The sequence below is a fragment of the Anthonomus grandis genome, chromosome 14 (assembly GCF_022605725.1).
Source record: "Anthonomus grandis grandis chromosome 14, icAntGran1.3, whole genome shotgun sequence".
NCBI classification, from domain to species: domain Eukaryota; kingdom Metazoa; phylum Arthropoda; class Insecta; order Coleoptera; family Curculionidae; genus Anthonomus; species Anthonomus grandis.
Genome location: NC_065559.1, coordinates 810,529 through 828,387, shown reverse-complemented (window position 1 = coordinate 828,387; position 17,859 = coordinate 810,529). Strand labels below are relative to the sequence as shown.

General features: G+C 32.8%; 1 protein-coding gene across 1 annotated transcript; it reads left to right on the top strand.

Annotated features, from left to right (window-relative positions):
- Window positions 1–188: 188 nt before the first annotated feature.
- LOC126744402 (myotubularin-related protein 6) lies at window positions 189–17,747 on the top strand. Its single transcript, XM_050451787.1, has 11 exons — window positions 189–423; window positions 477–590; window positions 645–959; window positions 1,022–1,415; window positions 4,132–4,364; window positions 4,471–4,721; window positions 5,035–5,163; window positions 9,771–9,897; window positions 10,091–10,250; window positions 10,315–10,466; window positions 17,167–17,747. The coding sequence occupies exons 1-11, from the start codon at window positions 400–402 to the stop codon at window positions 17,302–17,304; spliced, it is 2,037 nt and encodes a 678-aa protein (XP_050307744.1). The 5' UTR covers window positions 189–399; the 3' UTR covers window positions 17,305–17,747.
- Window positions 17,748–17,859: the final 112 nt, after the last annotated feature.

Here is a 17,859-nt window from a genome sequence, read left to right as displayed (position 1 = left end):
TCAACAGTAGAATTATGAAGTCAGTAAAACTTTTTTAGACATTTTGGTCTTTTTAAAGCAAATTTACTTTCATTTTTATATTAGTAACTGACTATAAATGCTAACACATTACCGTAAATATTCTGGCAACAACGCGATTTTTCTATGCTGTCTTTAAGAATTGCGTTATGTCAAATGTCAAAGAATCTGTCAAGTTCCTTCCTCCCCCCGCCACTGTTAAAAATGTTTTTTATTTTATCACAGAATCACAAACTTATTTATTAATAAAACATTTGTATATTTCCCTAAAAATTAGTGTTTTTAACACCTACACTCAAATATATCACTCAACATTTAGTAGATTTAAGGGCGAAAAGAAAGCATAAGTGTTACATATTGTCTAATCTTATTATTCAGGATATGGATTCAATAAAAACATCCAAAGTAAATATGACCCTTTTCTATACCAATATTTATGTACACTATCATTATTCCAGGTTGAAAATGTTCGAATGTTGGATAGGTACTCAAAATCATCCTCACAAGGGACCCTATACTTAACAGTAACTCATTTAATATTTGTCGATCCGGAAGCTAAAAAGGAAACTTGGGTAAAGCATTGTGACTCTTACTACTCAAAGTCAGTGCCTAAGTTTCAATTTTAGGTGGCACACATGCATATCGCAAGTCTAGAAAAGCTCCCACTTACTACCACAGGATCTCCACTTCTAATAAGAACAAAAACATTTCTTTCGGTCACATTTGTTATCCCGAAAGAGAAACATTGCCATGACATTTACATGTCCCTGCTGCAATTGTCCTTGCCATCTGACATAGAGAAACTCTACTGTTTCTCCTATACTACTGATGACATGCCCAAAAAAGCTGGATGGAATTTCTTCGATTTACAGTCAGAATATCAGAGGATGGGCGTGCCTAATGATCAATGGGCTTTGACTAAACTGAACGAAGACTATGAGGTACCAATATATTGCCTTATTAATTAAAAAACTCTTTTAGTGATATTGAAATATTGTTATAGCTGTGTGATACTTACCCGAGGTACCTCTTCGTACCAGCCTCGGCAACAAACACCACCTTAAGGGGCAGCTCGGGTTTCCGCTCGAAAGGGAGGCTGCCAGTATTATCATATTTGCATAAAAACAAAGCCAGTATTAGTAGGTGTAGTCAGCCCTTATCCGGGTTCAGTGCCAGATGCCTCGAGGACGAAAAGATGCTTAATAATGTGTTGAAAACGAACCCTAATGCCACTTTTATGTATGTCGTCGACACCAGACCGAAGATTAACGCTATGGCGAACAGAGCCGCGGGAAAAGGTTACGAAAACGAGGCGTTTTATGAGAATATAAAGTTTCATTTTTTGGGGGTCGAGAACATTCACGTTATGAGGAACAGTCTGCTTAAAGTGGTCGAAAGTAAGTAAATTTTATTTAATTATTTATTGTACTCATTACAAAACACCAACTAGGGTAGTTATGAGTAATGGGGTAAAAAACATATTTAATAAAATTTAATGTTGATTTGCCGAGGATCTCAATAAAATTCAATATGATTCTGTTTATTGGGAGTATGTTACCTGGATCTATACTAAATAAATCAAAATTTAAGACACTTAGATTTGCTTTAGGAGCAATTATGCTTAACTAAATCACAGGCTTTGTATTTTATATTATTGAGGATTTGGTAAATAATCAACACCTCTGGTAGTGGTAAAATGAAAATCCTGCAGTCTCCCTCCACTTATTTATTAAACATTCAGTTAATTTAAAATTTCCGATATGTTTCGGACACAGTGGTGTCCATCATCAGGGGATTCTGTGTCTTTTTGTCTGTCGGGAATTTTAAATTAACTGAATGTTTAATAAATAAGTGTAGGGAGACTGCAGGATTTTCATTTTACCTTAACCTGTGACTCCACTGCAAGTAGGGACTATTTCTTAACTCCCTCTGGTTGTTTTCTTTGATTTAACAAAATTATCTGACATGCATCTATATGAGACCGTAAATGGGTATGTATTATTATAAACTAAAGGTATCTCGGAAACCACTTTTGAACTTTCTTAATGTGATCAATAATATTGTTAATTTATTAACCCATAAAGTTTCCTATAACTGCTCCTCGGGAGTTTTTTTATCAAGAGTCGTTAATTTCAGGCACTTGAATTGAAAAAATAATAAAAAATTGACCTGAATGGGTTCATGTAACTGCCTGGAAGGATTAAGTAATTAATTCAATTGCCTGGAAGTAATTTTTTTCAATATTCTTTTGAGGCAATTGGAATTAGGAACTATTTTTGACAAATGTGAACAAATTTGAAAAAACATAGTTTTGTAATGCCAATTTTTAAATCTGGCGACAATAGCAAAATCGAGAATAACAGAAGTGTTTGTATACAATCAGCCATTCCGAAGCTCCTGGACAGTCTTATCTATGATCAATTATATTTTTATTGTAAAGAGTTGTTACTTAGCGAACAACATGGATTTATTTCCGGAAAGTCTACTGTTACTAATTTGTGAGTGTTTCAGCAGAATCTGTTGAGTGCCTTGGAGAGGGGATGTCAGATGGATGTAATCTACACCGACTTCTCCAAGGCGTTCGACAGAGTTGACCATAGTATTTTGGCAAAAAAAATGGATATTTTTGGATTTTCTAATCTTATGGTGAATTGGTTTGTAAATTCCCGGTCAGGGAGGACCCAGCAGGCACGAATAGGTAATGCAAGATCAAGCTATATTAATGTCACTTCAGGTGTTCCACAAGGTGGGCACTATTCACCTTTGCTCTTTAATATTTTTGTGAATGATATTGGTGCCTGTTTTGAGAACAGTGACTTCCTTTTATTTGCTGATGATTTGAAGTTTTTTAGAGAGATTTTATCAGTACTTGATCAGATTTTGTTGCAAAGTGATTTGGATAGATTGAATGAGTGGTGTGTTAACAATAATTTGTTTTTGAATGTAAGCAAATGCAATTATATAAGTTTTCTCAAGCGAACTAAAAAGGTTGTCACTTCATATAACATTCAAGGAAGTACACTTCAATATTGCAGCATAGTTAAAGATCTTGGTATCTCGTTTGATGTTCATTTAAACTTTAATGCACACATAAACAATATTGTTCTCAAATCCTCTAAGAATCTGGGTTTTGTACTAAGGAACTGTAAAGAATTTTCTATAGAGACCTGTAAGAGGTTATACATGTCATTGCTGGAATATGGCTCAGTGATATGGTCGCCCTTTTACATGAATAATTGCTTGTCCTTGGAAAGAGTTCAGAACAAATTTATTAGGTTTTGTCTCTATAAACTTCGAATAAGAATTCCGGATGATCATGTTTATGATATTGTTTTAGAAATGCTTGATATGAAGACATTGAGACAAAGACGGATATATGCAGATTTAATTTTTTTGTATAAATTATTGAATGGTCAGATAATTTGTCCAGAACTTCTGATGACAATACAATTTAATATTCCATCTAGGAATTTAAGGCAGTATCGTGTCTTTTCATTACTATTTCATAGCGCCAATTATGCATTACATGCTCCTATTGAAAGAACTCTAAGAATTGTCAATACTAGGGAGGTTGAAATTTTGGGCATTTCCTTATCTAGATTTAAGAGTCAAATAAGAGAAATTGTTTAATTTTTTTTTTAGTGCAATACTGAATATTATACTTTAGTAGGGTATGTTTTTAGTATTTTTAGAATTCTGTTATATTGATTTAAGTTATAAAACTATTTTCGGTATTTTACTGTTAAGGATGGTTAGGTTCAATTGATTTTGTATTTAATTTACTGTTGTATTAGGGTTGATCCCGTAAAATAAAAAAAAATAAAAAAAATAAAAATGTACCATCATTTGTCAACAATTGGGTTAAATAAGTGCAAAAACTGCCTGTTTGGGGCCTGTATCGTTCTTACCTGCCTAATAGGGACAAAAAAAGCAATTAAGTTATTCCAGGCAGTTGAAGTCTTATAGTGCCTGGAAAACACCATAAATAATGAAGTTAACTGCCTGAAAATTACTTTTTTCTAGTTCACCTAAATCACTCTGTATAGGTGTAATACTAATTACTGCATATTTTAACCAGTAAGATGCCACTTTTATTTAATTATTATTCATTAGCTTGTGAACAAAAGAACCCCACGATGAGCAGCTTTTTAAGCGGATTGGAATCGAGCGGTTGGGTCAGACACATAAAATCGGTCCTGGACACTTCTCTGTTCATAGCGGAAGCTTTAGAGGAGGGCATCAGTGTCGTCGTACATTGTTCAGACGGTTGGGATCGTACCGCTCAAGTTTGCTCCATAGCCACCCTGCTATTGGATCCTTATTACAGGACTATTTCGGGATTTCAGGTAGTTACACACAAATTTATTTATTTATTGTTACACTGCCTAACAGATATATACAATGCATATTATAAACCTACTGTATCGTGATAATTGATGAATTGTTTTTAAGGCTTTAATAGAAAAAGACTGGTTGGCCTTCGGACATAAATTCTCCGATCGTTGTGGACACATTCAAACGGACAGCAAGGAAATTTCCCCGGTTTTCAGTCAACTGTTGGACGCCACCTGGCAATTGATGCAACAATTTCCCTGCTCGTTTCAGTTTAACGAGACGTTCCTCATTACAATACACGATCACATCTACTCGTGTCAATACGGCACTTTCATAGGGAATTGCGAGAAGGATCGGGTCGATTTAAGGTGAGATGAGTGAGAGAGACTCTTTTGTCGATTACGGTTTTTATAAATATAAATAAATCTAGTTTCTTTGTGTTACATACATAACACTTGTCAAAGTTATATTATAAAAGCACTTTTCTAATATTTTTTTTAATATTACTCTTAAGTACTTGCTATGGTTTATGTTTAATAGCTTGACGGCAATATATTCTGGCCTGCCTTGGCACTGGTTTTACTATTATTAAAATTGGTGTGTAATTACTTATTTCAATTTAAATTGACGTTCGTACAGCATATACACGGTGAGTTGGCTTTAATGGGTGTTGATTTTTAGACTCGCTGAAAAGACTTACTCCTTATGGGGTTACATGGCGAACCATTTAGATGAGTATATAAATCCCTTATACGACGCAAACGAGACGCCTACTGTCTTGAGTCCGCAATTGATACCGCAGAATATACGGTAAGTTAGTTTTATTATATAGAGTGTCTTAAGGTATGCGTGAATTTTTTAATTAATTTTTTAAGCAAGTTTTTCTAGGAGGCCAATATTAGCATCTTTTTTCGTTATATTCTCATACAATTTCCCTCAACAGTATCTAGTATTTGAATTTCCTGAAAAATGAGCACACCATCAAGTGAACATTTTTCAAGCCATATACCATGACCAATTCGAAATAGCTGCCAGTTCTCTATTTGTAACACTCCACAGTACCAGAATATAAATAGAAGCTGAACCCAAAATGATGCAGCTTAGCCAACAATATAATATGATTAATGAGATGTCAATAATAACTTTACTGAGTGTTTATTTTGCCCCGAAACTGTACTGAATTGTAGGCAGTATGTGTTTAGATGCAACAAAGTCTTTGATCGTATCTGATACCACTGACTCTATCATCTTCTCAAGTAGAACGATCCAATGAAATGAATTTAGTCAAAAATCAAACGCAATTTTAAGTCGAATACAACTTTTAATTAATTTATTTATTTAATACACGGGATAACTCCATTAACAGTTTGAATCACATTCATTAGAAGAAACTATAGGTATCAAAACCTAAAAATTACTTACAAATACATTATCAAGATAACCAAAAATGAGTTTTGAAAACTAGAGGCAATAGTACCACTTAAGGCAATAGATGATCTGAACCCATTGAAAGTCACAAATTGCGGAAATTACAAACTCTATAAAGTTTTTTGGAAAAAATTCCATGGTCCAACCAATATGCTTTTTGGGGAGAGTATTGTGTAATACAAATCAAATTAAATCATTTATTTCCATCGACATCATAACAATGTATAGGAATTGTCAATAAAAAACTACAATGCTAATAAAAATAGTATAAAATTACAAAGATATGAAAGGAAACAAATTTAACTTAATTTAGTCAATAAATCTACAGTTAAAGAACTCTGTCAACGAATAAAAAGGACAGTCAGCTAACATGGTCCTAAGAGCCCTCTTAAAAGTTGGAAAAGTCTTAGCTCTCTTTATTCTACATGGGAGATGATTAAAAATTTTGAGAGATGTAATTTCCGGACCATCCTGTACCTGCGACAACCGGGTTAAAGAGATGTAAAATTTATCTGCATTTCGAGTTTCATAAAAATCAAGATCTCATGTAGTTTGAAAGATTTTTATGTACTTGACATGCGCACTCCAAGATATAGATGTTAATTATAGTTAGGATTTTTTCGTTTTTAAAAGTACCACGGCAAGTCTCTCTGAAGGAAAGTCTAAACATCGTACGTACAATGCGCTTTTGATTTATTTATTTGAACTATTTCTTTTGTTTCTCTTTTGTAAAGTTGTTACTTATCTTTTTAGTTAAGCACAAGGTGGATTTAGACAATTCAGTGAGAGATTTAAAGTGGACTGTATTTCTGTAATTAAAAGTAAATGGGGAAAGGTCGAAAAACCAGTCTTTAAAGATCCTTATCTTAAGGTGTCTGTATCCAGCTTCAGCAGGCCTGCTCTTGACTTATTGGGTCTTCCAATTCAGGTTGAATCACTAAGAGTGGTTGCGGGTTTGATAAGTAAATCACGATCTGTGATGCGGTAAGATTAAGACAACAGTTGCGGAAATAAACGTATATATCACGACAGTAGAAACAATGCGCGATGATAAAGTGCTAACAAGGAGGTCGTATTCTCTCTGGTCTCCGTTCAGCACAAACCAAAGTAATTTAGAAATTTAAAGGCTATCGTACACGCGCAGATTTGTGGTTGTTAAGACTTAATATAAAAATATTCATTAAATTGGTTATAATAAAAGGAGAAAATTAAATTAAATGAAATGGTAGTTTTAATTTGGAGAGAAAAACAAAGAAATATAAAAAGAAAAAAATTAAACTTTTTGGACGTTCACAAACTAAATGTGGACGGACCAAGCACTCTCCCATTACTGGAGGAATTACCCCAAGCTAATAAAGCATAGGATAGAGTGGAATGCACTGAGGCATAATAAAAGCTTTTAAGTGTAAATGCATCCACATAGTCTCGAAGTTGCAAGATGGCATAATTCCTGCGGGACAATCTATTGCACACAGATTCCACCTGAGGATCCCACGATAGATGTCTGTCAATTACAATTCCCAAGAACTTGGTGGAGTGTTGTTGTATGAGGCTACTGGATGACTGCTCTCTAAGGAGTAAGCTCCGGTCCTGAATAGCTCGAATCGGAATGAAAACAATGAAATTGGTTTCCAAACTATTCAAACAAAGACCATTTCTCTGGCACCACCCCGCAATATCAGCTATACACTTGGTGGCTTTTGAGTGGATAGACTGATAGTCAGTACTTGAGACAACTACTGATGTATCGTCGGCAAAAAGTGTTATGTGGCTGTCATTAACCAGGAGAGGCATAAAAATAAAATGGGCCCAAGAACACTACCCTGTGGAACCCCAGTGACGACAGTTGCCCAATCTGATATGGTCACCTGACCACTAACTCTCAATCTAACAGCTTGGGTTCTATCTGTCAAATATGATTCAAGCCATTTATAAGCCGGACCTCTTATACCATAATGAAAGATCTTATTTAATAGTAACGCATGATTAATGGTATCAAATGCTTTAGTAAGATCAAAAAAGGTTTTACCAACCGATTTTCATTTCAATTAAAAATTATTCAATATATTTGTATAAAGAGATATTAAGTATAGCATCTAATGTAGAGAGTCCAGACCTGAATCCAAACTGATGACATGACAGTATAGCAAATGAATCTAAAAATGCAATAAGTCTTCTTTTAAAAGATTTTTCAAAGATCTTTGAGAATACAGAGAGGAGAGCAATAGGCCTATAGTTACTCACTTCGGCTGTCTCCCCCTTTTTATGAAGAGGTATGACAACAGCTGATTTTAGCTCTTTAGGAAAATAGCCAAACTGAAATGATAAATTTAGAAGATAGGTAAGTGGAGAGATAATATGCTCAGCACATGCTAGCAATAAGTAACAAGGTACCTCGTCTACACCGGACGACTTTTTCCTGGAGGAAGATTTTATAATCTCAAGTGTTTCTCCTTCAGTGAGAGGGAATAGAAAAAGAGATTGGGATAAGGCACATTCATTCCCATGGTTGCCTGAAAATTATCTGTGATATTTCGCACTGACTGTACAAAAAAATTATTAAATGTATTAGCAATATTGAGGTTGCCAGTAACTTTCTTTCCATTATCAGTAACCAAATTAGGAACACACTTTGTTCCGCGATTTGAAAAGTTCGTGATTGAGTTAATAATTTCCCATGAGGCTCGAGTTATATTGTTAGAAGTAAGCAACTTTATTAGCATTTCCGATATTTTCTCTATGTACCTTCAATCTCCTTTTATAGGATGTCAGAAACTCATGGTCATGAACGGTCTTTAGTGACTTTAGTTGAGTATGAAGTAGCCCCAATTGCTTGCTCTCATTAATTATCAATGGCGTTATCCACTGATGAGACTTTCTGTGATATGGCTTCGGTTTGTTTACATAAGGAAAGCTCATATTAAATAAACTGGAAAATGTGTCAAAGAAGTAAGAAAACTTACTTTCAAAATCCAGAGGACAACAAGTTGTTAAAATAGCGTATGTTTTCATCAGAAAAGGATCTAGAACTCATAGAAAATTTGCTTAAATCGGGACTGATTGGGTTTCCCAAGTCAAAACTCAGTATCTGAGCACAATGATCAGAACACGCCACTTCAAAGGTTTCAGTTAAAAACAGTGCAGCGTAAGTGAATATATGATCAATCAAGGTACCGGATGATCTCTGAGTTCTAGAAAAAACTAGTTTAAGACCATATGAGCTAAATGCGTCCACAATATGTACTGCTTCTTTACATCTGGAAATAAAATCATAGTTAAAATCACCACAAAAACACATTAAAATATTAGGTTTATATAAAAGCTTTAACAATTTCTCAAAGTATTCACTAAAAGTTTTAAAATCAGAGCTAGGAGGACGATATATACAAAAAACTAAAATCTTAACACTATTTACAGCTTGGAGAAGAGCAGTAGCACATTCAAAGTTACGAGACAGTGAAAAGTCTTTATTCTCTACATGTTTATAAGTATTGAAATCAGATCTGACAAATATTGCCACACCACCACCACCACCACACGAGGCCCTACAGTATTACGACGCGACCTCATAGTGATTAAGTTTAAAACATGTGATCTCTGTATCCGACAACCAAGTTTCTGTGATGCAGACAATCTCAGGATAGGCATTTAAGTGTAAGAACAGTTCCAAGTCAGCATATTTAAGTCGAATGCTTCTTGCGTTTAGATTAACAATCTTCACTCCGTTTGTGACTTAAATCTTTTTCTTGGCCTTTCCCGAATTTGGTTGACCTAAAAAATTCAGATGATGAGATGGATCTTCTACAGATCTGGGCTCAGGCGTCCTCTGAGACTGCAATGCTATGTCATTATTCACAACAGTATACAAACAAAACGTTGTAACTTTTAACCTAATCCCACATAAATAGTTTCTCAATTTGATCAACACTAAAGAGTGTTACTTATTTAATAATGTTGATGTAGGAAAATGCAACTATTTTTTTTCATAGATTTTGGCGAGGAATGTACTATAGATTCGAAAGCGGTGTGCACCCAAGGGAGTCAACCGATGACTTATTGTTGTCCACGGCAGATCACTCCTTTTCATTGGACGATCACGTTAAATACTTGACTAAGGTAAAACAAAGGTTTTTTTTGACACCAATCAAAGTTTACTTCTTATACAGTAACCTCCAAAATTAAATTTAAAGTAGAGTTACCTTTGGCGTTTTCTATAGGCTATAATCAGTCATATATGGACAGTCTAGAGGCCAATTTTCATATGACCAACAATATTTCCTTCCAAATTTATGCAGGGATTATTTTTTAGAAAATTGGTTCGGTGAAAAACCTAATCTCCAAATCAATGCAGAGGAAAATGGCGAAAAGTAACAAGGAAATGTGCAACAACGTCCATTTGGACAATAAATTGGCGTACCAAAAGGCGGCGAAGGAACTGGAAAATGCCGAACACGATCATCCATTAAAATGTAAGGAAAATCCGACGTTTAGGGCTTTTCTTGGTCTTTGCTTTATTTAGCAGGTTTTTTATAGGTGATAATTATTTGAACGGTAACGACAATCAAGAATCCAGTAAACTGGACGAACTTTCCAAGGAGTTTCATTCGGTTGCGGTGGATTGGAAACCGGTCAGGAATATTAACGAGTGCAGTTGCTCGACCGCTTTTGACCATCTTAGCAAGAAGGTAAGAGTTTATTTATTTATTCAATGTTTTATTAAAAAAATTGATCATTTATTACCGGAAATAGGCCAGTAAAACTAAGTGTTTTAGTTACCCTTAAATGTCGTTTACATTTTGAAGGAAGGTTGAAATTCTATGGTCAATTGAAATATTTCTCCTGGCACCTAAAATTTATCATACTACTAAAGAAAAATAAATAATTGATTGATTAGTAAAGGAACTAAAATACTATTTAATAAGCGGTACTAATAATACCAAGCAATTCCTCCAGTTACCACAATCTTTGCCCTTTAGTTGAAATTTATCTACTATTTATTATTTTATATGCAAGGTGTTTCAAATTAGACCCTCAACATGGAGGAGATCTCAAAATCTATAAAAGATACGAAGTACCTTGATTATATACAGTGGATAAATATACCTATAGTCAGTGGATGGATGGATAAATATACCTATAGTTTTAATTTAAAAAACTGTATTTTGAACCTAGATAAGTTGTCTAGAACTAGAAAAAATGGCACAAGTACTGCAATTTTCATAGCGATACGTCTTACTTTTGTGAAATTAAATGGGGGTTTTGCACGTTTTACTCGAAAACCTTAAGGTTATGTGTGAAAAGTATAGATACAAAAATTATAGATTTTTTTATCACCTATAATTTTCTTAAAAAGCATTTTTTTTCTGAGGCAATTGTTTTCTGCAAAAAAAAAAACGTTTTTTAGTAACCCTACCCTTACCCCCACCCACCCAACTTACCAGTGAGAAATTGTTTTGAAAAATCATTCTCCAAAATAATACAATAACAACTGGTTTCGTCGTTAATATCCAATCTAATAACGCAGTTTGTTTATTTAAATATTTAATACAAAAACAGTGCTATTAGATTGGATATTATAGACGAAAAACGGCGATTTTTCAAAAGAATTTCTTACTGGGAAAATGTTTGGGGTGGGTGGGGGGGGTAAGGGTTGTTTTGATAAAAAACAATGTTTCTGCAAAAAATATTTATGCAATATTTCATTTATTAAAACTTTTTATTTAAATTTCATATAATTTTATATATAAATATTTAATATAAACACAGCGTTATTAGATTGGATAATATGGACCAAAAACAGTGACTTTTCAGAAGATATTTCTTCAAATATTTGAAGTGTAGCAATCGAGTTTAAAGACTAAATATGTACATTTTTTGAAATGCTAAATTTTTCTCCCCTTTGTAGCCAGAATCGTATATGATATGCGTATATTCTACAGTTTAATAAATATACCTTGACCATATACGATTGATAAATATCCAAAAACTTACTAAAAAATCGTTGAATAAATATATATTTAACGATAATAATAATATATATGATGAAGGCTCCAGAATTAACAACATACTGTCTTCCAGGTTAAACTCTTTTTTTTGTTTCTTTCTAACTAATTTCAACCGCTTAGCAAAGTGACAAAAATGATGATAATCTTGCAGGCAGTTGAGGACATTGTTGTCTCTTTTTAATTAATTTTAATTCCCTGGAAGAGTGAGAGTCTTAATGGAAATTCAAAGGCAATTAATGCTATTTTTGTCTCTTTCTAACTAGTTTCAACTGCCTAGAAGAGTGAGAAACATAATGAGAATAATAATTGTCCGAGTAATTGAGGTTGTTGACACATCATTAATTTCAAAAATAACTCCATTTCGCGCGGAATATATTTTTACATTTTTTCTCTCATTATTTAGCACAACCTTCTTTATCTCTAGCCACGAACATCATCACATCGGCAACATAGCGAGTCGATCGACGCCGCCATCTTGGAAACCCCATATATTTGTAGGTAATCGCAGCGGTTTCCGTGGGTGTTTCCCTCGTTTCTCTCTTAAAATTCCGGATTTTTGTGCTTAAATTTAAATTACTAACGTCAAGACTCAATATTAAAAACCTACTCTAAGTTCTAGTTATATTGTTTAATGTGGATTTTGCGTAGTTATTTAAATTATCGAACTTAAAAGTCGAACAAAATTGACCGGCCGGCTAGCTAAATGACGTTTTAAAAGTGGGTTTGTTATTATTGTGTGTTTTTTGGCTTTATTGCTTAAAATAGTTTTGTGACTTGTATTTTGAACTTGTCGTAGTTCATTTATTTGGTTAGTCTGTGGATAATAATATATTGCTTTATAGCTTAATATACATAGGGAGCAATATGGAAAATTGGTGTAGGTATTTGTCTCCCTACTTGTAAACAATATGTGGTAAGTAAGTAGTTTAAGTCATTTAATTTATACATTTTTAACATGCCAAGTCCATGCTGTGTCCCTGGATGCAAATCCAATTACAAAACTTCATTAGATGCAGGCAATTAGATTCAGCTGCATTAGATTCAGCTCCCAATCGAAGTTGGTTTTCCTAAAGATGAGCAAATTAAAGGTAAATGGCTGAAAGCAATTCCTAGAGACAACTGGACTCCTACTAAGCATTCTGTTGATTGTGCTAAGCATTTTGCCCCCACTGACATCATTCGGGAGGATATTTATCTTTTGCCAAATGGCACAACAACAAAAAACCTACTAAAACTCGATTAGTTCCTTCAGCAGTTCCTCAAATTTTTCCAAATTTACCTGGATATCTTTCAAAAAAGGTTCCTCTCCCTCGAAAGAGTCCAGAAGAAAGAAATAAGGAACATGAACATCGTCTTGAACTCGACAATCTTGAATTTGAACAATCAGATCTTATTACAAATTTTCCTTAAAAAAATTAATATTTCAGAGTTGTGGAATGTAAAAATAGTTGATAATTTAAAAATATGTTTTTACACCTTAAATTTGACTAATACTTGTTTAAATATCGCTAATCAAGTTATAGTAGAGAGCGACATGAAAGTAAAAGTGTTTATAAATAGAAATAACCTGACCCAATGATGATCAATGATGATCAATCACTTCAATGATGATCTCTTACTTAAAATTCGCCCACTATTTAAAAAGGCCAGGGAACTGAAACAATCTTGACATTTCAAGGCGGTGTATTGCACCAGTGGGCACATCTTTGTTAAAAAAAGTGATGTTGAAAGACCAATAAAGGTAGTCTGTGAAAAGGACGTGCTTTCGTTGTAAAATAAAATTAAAAGGGATATATAATATAGAAATGCCAAAGAATTAAGCCTTAAAATTCACTGATCAAAACAATATTTGTGATGAGTATAAAACTCATGACGTGATTACTTGTGATACCTTAGATGAATTAGCCATATTTGATGATAATGAAGACCTTAGCATAATTCATGTTAATATAAGAAGTGCGTATAAAAATTTTGACAATTTGTTAGTATTTTTAGAATCCACCGGTAAAACCTATGACATAATAGTTATGACCGAAACCCATATCATTTATAACAGTAGCGATTTTAATATTCCTGGCTATTCTATGTTCTGGAATGAAAGTACCCTTAATAAGTTTGATGGTTGTATAATATATGTCAAGCAGCAGCTTTTCCAGACTTACCAAATTAAACAATCAAATAATGTTAAATGTGCTTACCTGTCTTTGTGTAAAAACAATATTTTTGTTAATACTCTGGGAATCTATAGGTCACCTGCAACAGATGTGAATGATTTTATAAGTAATTTAGGGGACATTTTGAATACTGGCTTTTCCGATAGTAAACAAATATATGTTTTAATGGGGATATTAATATTAATCTACTTGACACTTCCTCCCCAGTAGTAAATAATTACATAACAATGTTAAACTCTTATGGATTTTTGAGCACAATCAATAAACCAACCCGCATACAACATCAAAGTGCTACCTGTATTGATTATTGCTTCGTAAAATGTAATAGTGCTGTATATAATAATCTAAATTCTGTTATATTCAAACAAGATTTCACTGATCACTACCCCATTTTATTGAATATCAAACATGATGCAATTAGTGAATCGGAAACTCATCGGAATAGGCCAGTGTTTCGGAGAGTCAACTTTACTACTTTGAAACAAAAACTATCTCTTGAAACTTGGGACTCTGTTCTTGAAAATAACAATTCTAACTCTTGTACAGAAAAATTCATGAATCTGTTGCAGCAGTATGTGGAGATGTGTTCGACTGGTCATGAGATAAATAACAAACAATTAAGATTGAAACCATGGATCACAGGTGGACTCTTAACATCTATTCGTAGAAGAGACAAACTAAAAAAAAATATGTACATTAAATCGAAATAACGCTGAAGCATTAAATACCTAACGACAGTACAGGAATAGTTTATGCAAATTAATTAAAAAATCTAAGTATAATTATTACAAAACAAAAATGCAAAAGACTCAAAAAAAATCTGGAAAATAATAAAAGAAGCCACAAATGATTTCATTATTAAATCTGATATAAAAGCAATTTGTAACGATGATGGCATTGAAATTACTGAAAAGAATTTGATGGCAAATGAATTTAATATATACTTCAGCAATGTTGGTAAAAAGTTAGCAGAAAAAATTAATCCTCCATCCTGTGAACTAGGGTTTCAACAAAAAGTAAATAACAATGAATCGTTTTTTCTATCTCCAATTGAAGAGCATGAAATTGTAGAGCAAATAAAAAATCTTAAGAATGGTGTCTCTTGTGGAGAAGATGGCATTACATCAGAAGTAATAAAAGATAATCATATTTTTTTACTTAAACCTCTGAAACACATTATTAACATCATTTTTAGTTCGGGAGTATATCCAACTGTTCTTAAAAGGCTGAAATTATTCCTCTTTATAAGCAGGGTGATATAGAAGGTTAATGAATAATTATAAACCAATTGCAATAATAAGTACTGTTAGTAAAATAATAGAAAAATGCCTTAAACATAAATTAATGATATTCTTGAATAAACATAAATTATTGTCCGAAAGTCAGTTTGCTTTTAAAGAAAATGTTAATACAGAAAATGCATTGTGCAAGTGACAGAACAAATTGTAAAATCTTTAGATAGCAAAGAGAAAGTAGTGGCAATATTCCTGGACTTGGCCAAAGCCTTTGACACTGTGGCACATCACATTTTATTAAACAGCTTATATGATATGGGGATAAGAGGAGTAGCAAATAATCTATTCAGTTCATACTTGAGTAACAGAACTCAGAAAGTAAAATTAACAGAGGATAAAAGTGATCCTGTAAAAGTGGGAGTTGGTGTGCCACAGGGTACAGTGCTGGGGCCAGTCTTGTTTAGCAACTATATGAATGAGATTTTTTCTGTGTTGAATGAGGGAAGAGTTCTCTGTTTTGCGGATGACAGTGTCATTATAGTAAATGGCAATCAGCTATTAGGAAAGCAGAATTAGCAATAACATACATAAAGAGATGGTTCGATTTTAGTTTGTTATCACTTAATGACTCAGGCAACCCTTCCTAAAGTTCAACAGCTCAAGGTACATGAAAATCTTTGCGATATACAATCTTTGCACTGCAAATGTCAATCTACCGTCAAAAGAAAATGTAATATTAAGTATCTAGGTGTATTCATGGACGAAAATTTAACTTGGAAATCACACATAGAATTTGTAACTGCTAAAATAAGGAAGTTGATTATAAGTTTTATGAGCTACGTAACATCCTACCAATTAAAATTCTTAAAACTATGTATTTATCTTTAATTGAATCAATTCTAAACTATGGTATTATTGTCTGGGGAGATGCTCGGAAAACTTTTATGTCAGCTTTAAATGTAGCAGAAAAGTATATAATTAAAATAATGTATTTTAAAAACAGAGGATACCCATCTGAATTGCTATTTGATGAATGCAAATTATTGACATTAAAACAACTCTACATAGTGGCAGCACTTAGATTTATGTTAAAAACAAATTGTTATAAAATCAATTAAATACTAGAAATTCATCTCGGCAAAATGTTAATATATCTTTAGTAAATAGCAGCCATACAGAGACATATCTATTTTCTTGGTCCCAAACTGTACAATTTCTTGCCTCTTTCACTAAGAACAGGAAACTATCGTCAAATTAAACATAGATTTAAAAAATGGCTTATTGATAGTGAGATAGCTATTAATAATTTTGGCTAGATTAACTTGTTAATTCCTTCTCACTAGATTTCTTTTTCAACTAAATTAGCTTAGTCTCCTTCCATAAATTAACATTATATAACCTCATTATTATTATTGTTCATTTACTTAAGTATTTCTTAAAAATGTAAGTATTAACTACTGCACATACAGATTTATAATCCATTGTGCAGTTTAAAGTAAATTGTATAAAAAAACAAATGTATTAAGTTTGAATAAATTGAAAAATAAAAAAATATAATTTACATCTCTGCAAAATTGCCAGGGTCCTTTTGCTCATTTTGATAATTTAACGTTATTCAAACACAGAACACAGTTTACTAATAGTATAATAAATTACACTAAAAATTTGAGGTTATAAAAACTAGGTACGCATTAAAATCTTAAGGCCAATCTCCTAAATAAAATAATACAAAAGGGCCAATATCCATATGCCTATAACTCAAATATGGGAATTTTGGATGTTGGCCCTTTTTTTATCAAGGTAAAGATATATGAAGCACAATTTTGTGAAACTAATACTTTTCACAGTACAACCAGTTTTACCCAGCATAATCCAACTATTCGTTCCACATTATAACTTTCAAGATATTTTACTAATTCCTCTAGAATTTTATAGAGCAAACTCTGTGCACATTGTGATTTTGTTTTTCAGAACCATTGTCGTAAATGCGGCGACGTATTTTGCGTAAGATGTATCACAAAACTAGCGGTACTACCCGGCCATACCACACATAAGGCAGTACCGGTATGCAAACCATGCTTCGACATTTTAAGTAATCAAGAATCTTAGGTTAACTTGTAATAGAAATTGAGGTTTATTTATTTATGTGTTAGTATATACCAAAAAGTGTAAATTATATAATTACTTATTCCAACTGTTTTTAGTATTAATTATTATCTTTATGGCTGTGTGGTTCTTTTTTTAAACTTTTTGTATTTGTTTGCTTGATTTTTGGACCAAAGTGGGGTTTATTTTAGGCGTAAGTATATTTAATTTTTAGCTCAAAAAATGTTGTTTATACATTAATATTTATTTATATTAAATATGATTGTAACTCTACATACAGGGCGTTACAATTTAACCCCCTATTACATAATAAACATAAATAAGGCTTTAAAAGGTGTTGTTTGGACACTCTGTACATTATTTTGGGTTCCTCTTTTTAAGATTATGAATATTGTAAAAAAACTCGAAACATGAATAAATAAAGTGGATATGAAAGAAGGCTTAAATCATGTTTTTTTATTTGGACACCCTAAGGCTCTAAGGTAAGTATTCAAAGATAACATTAATTCTTAATAAGCAGCTGTTTAAAACCTAGTCAGTCTTTATAAAGCTATATAA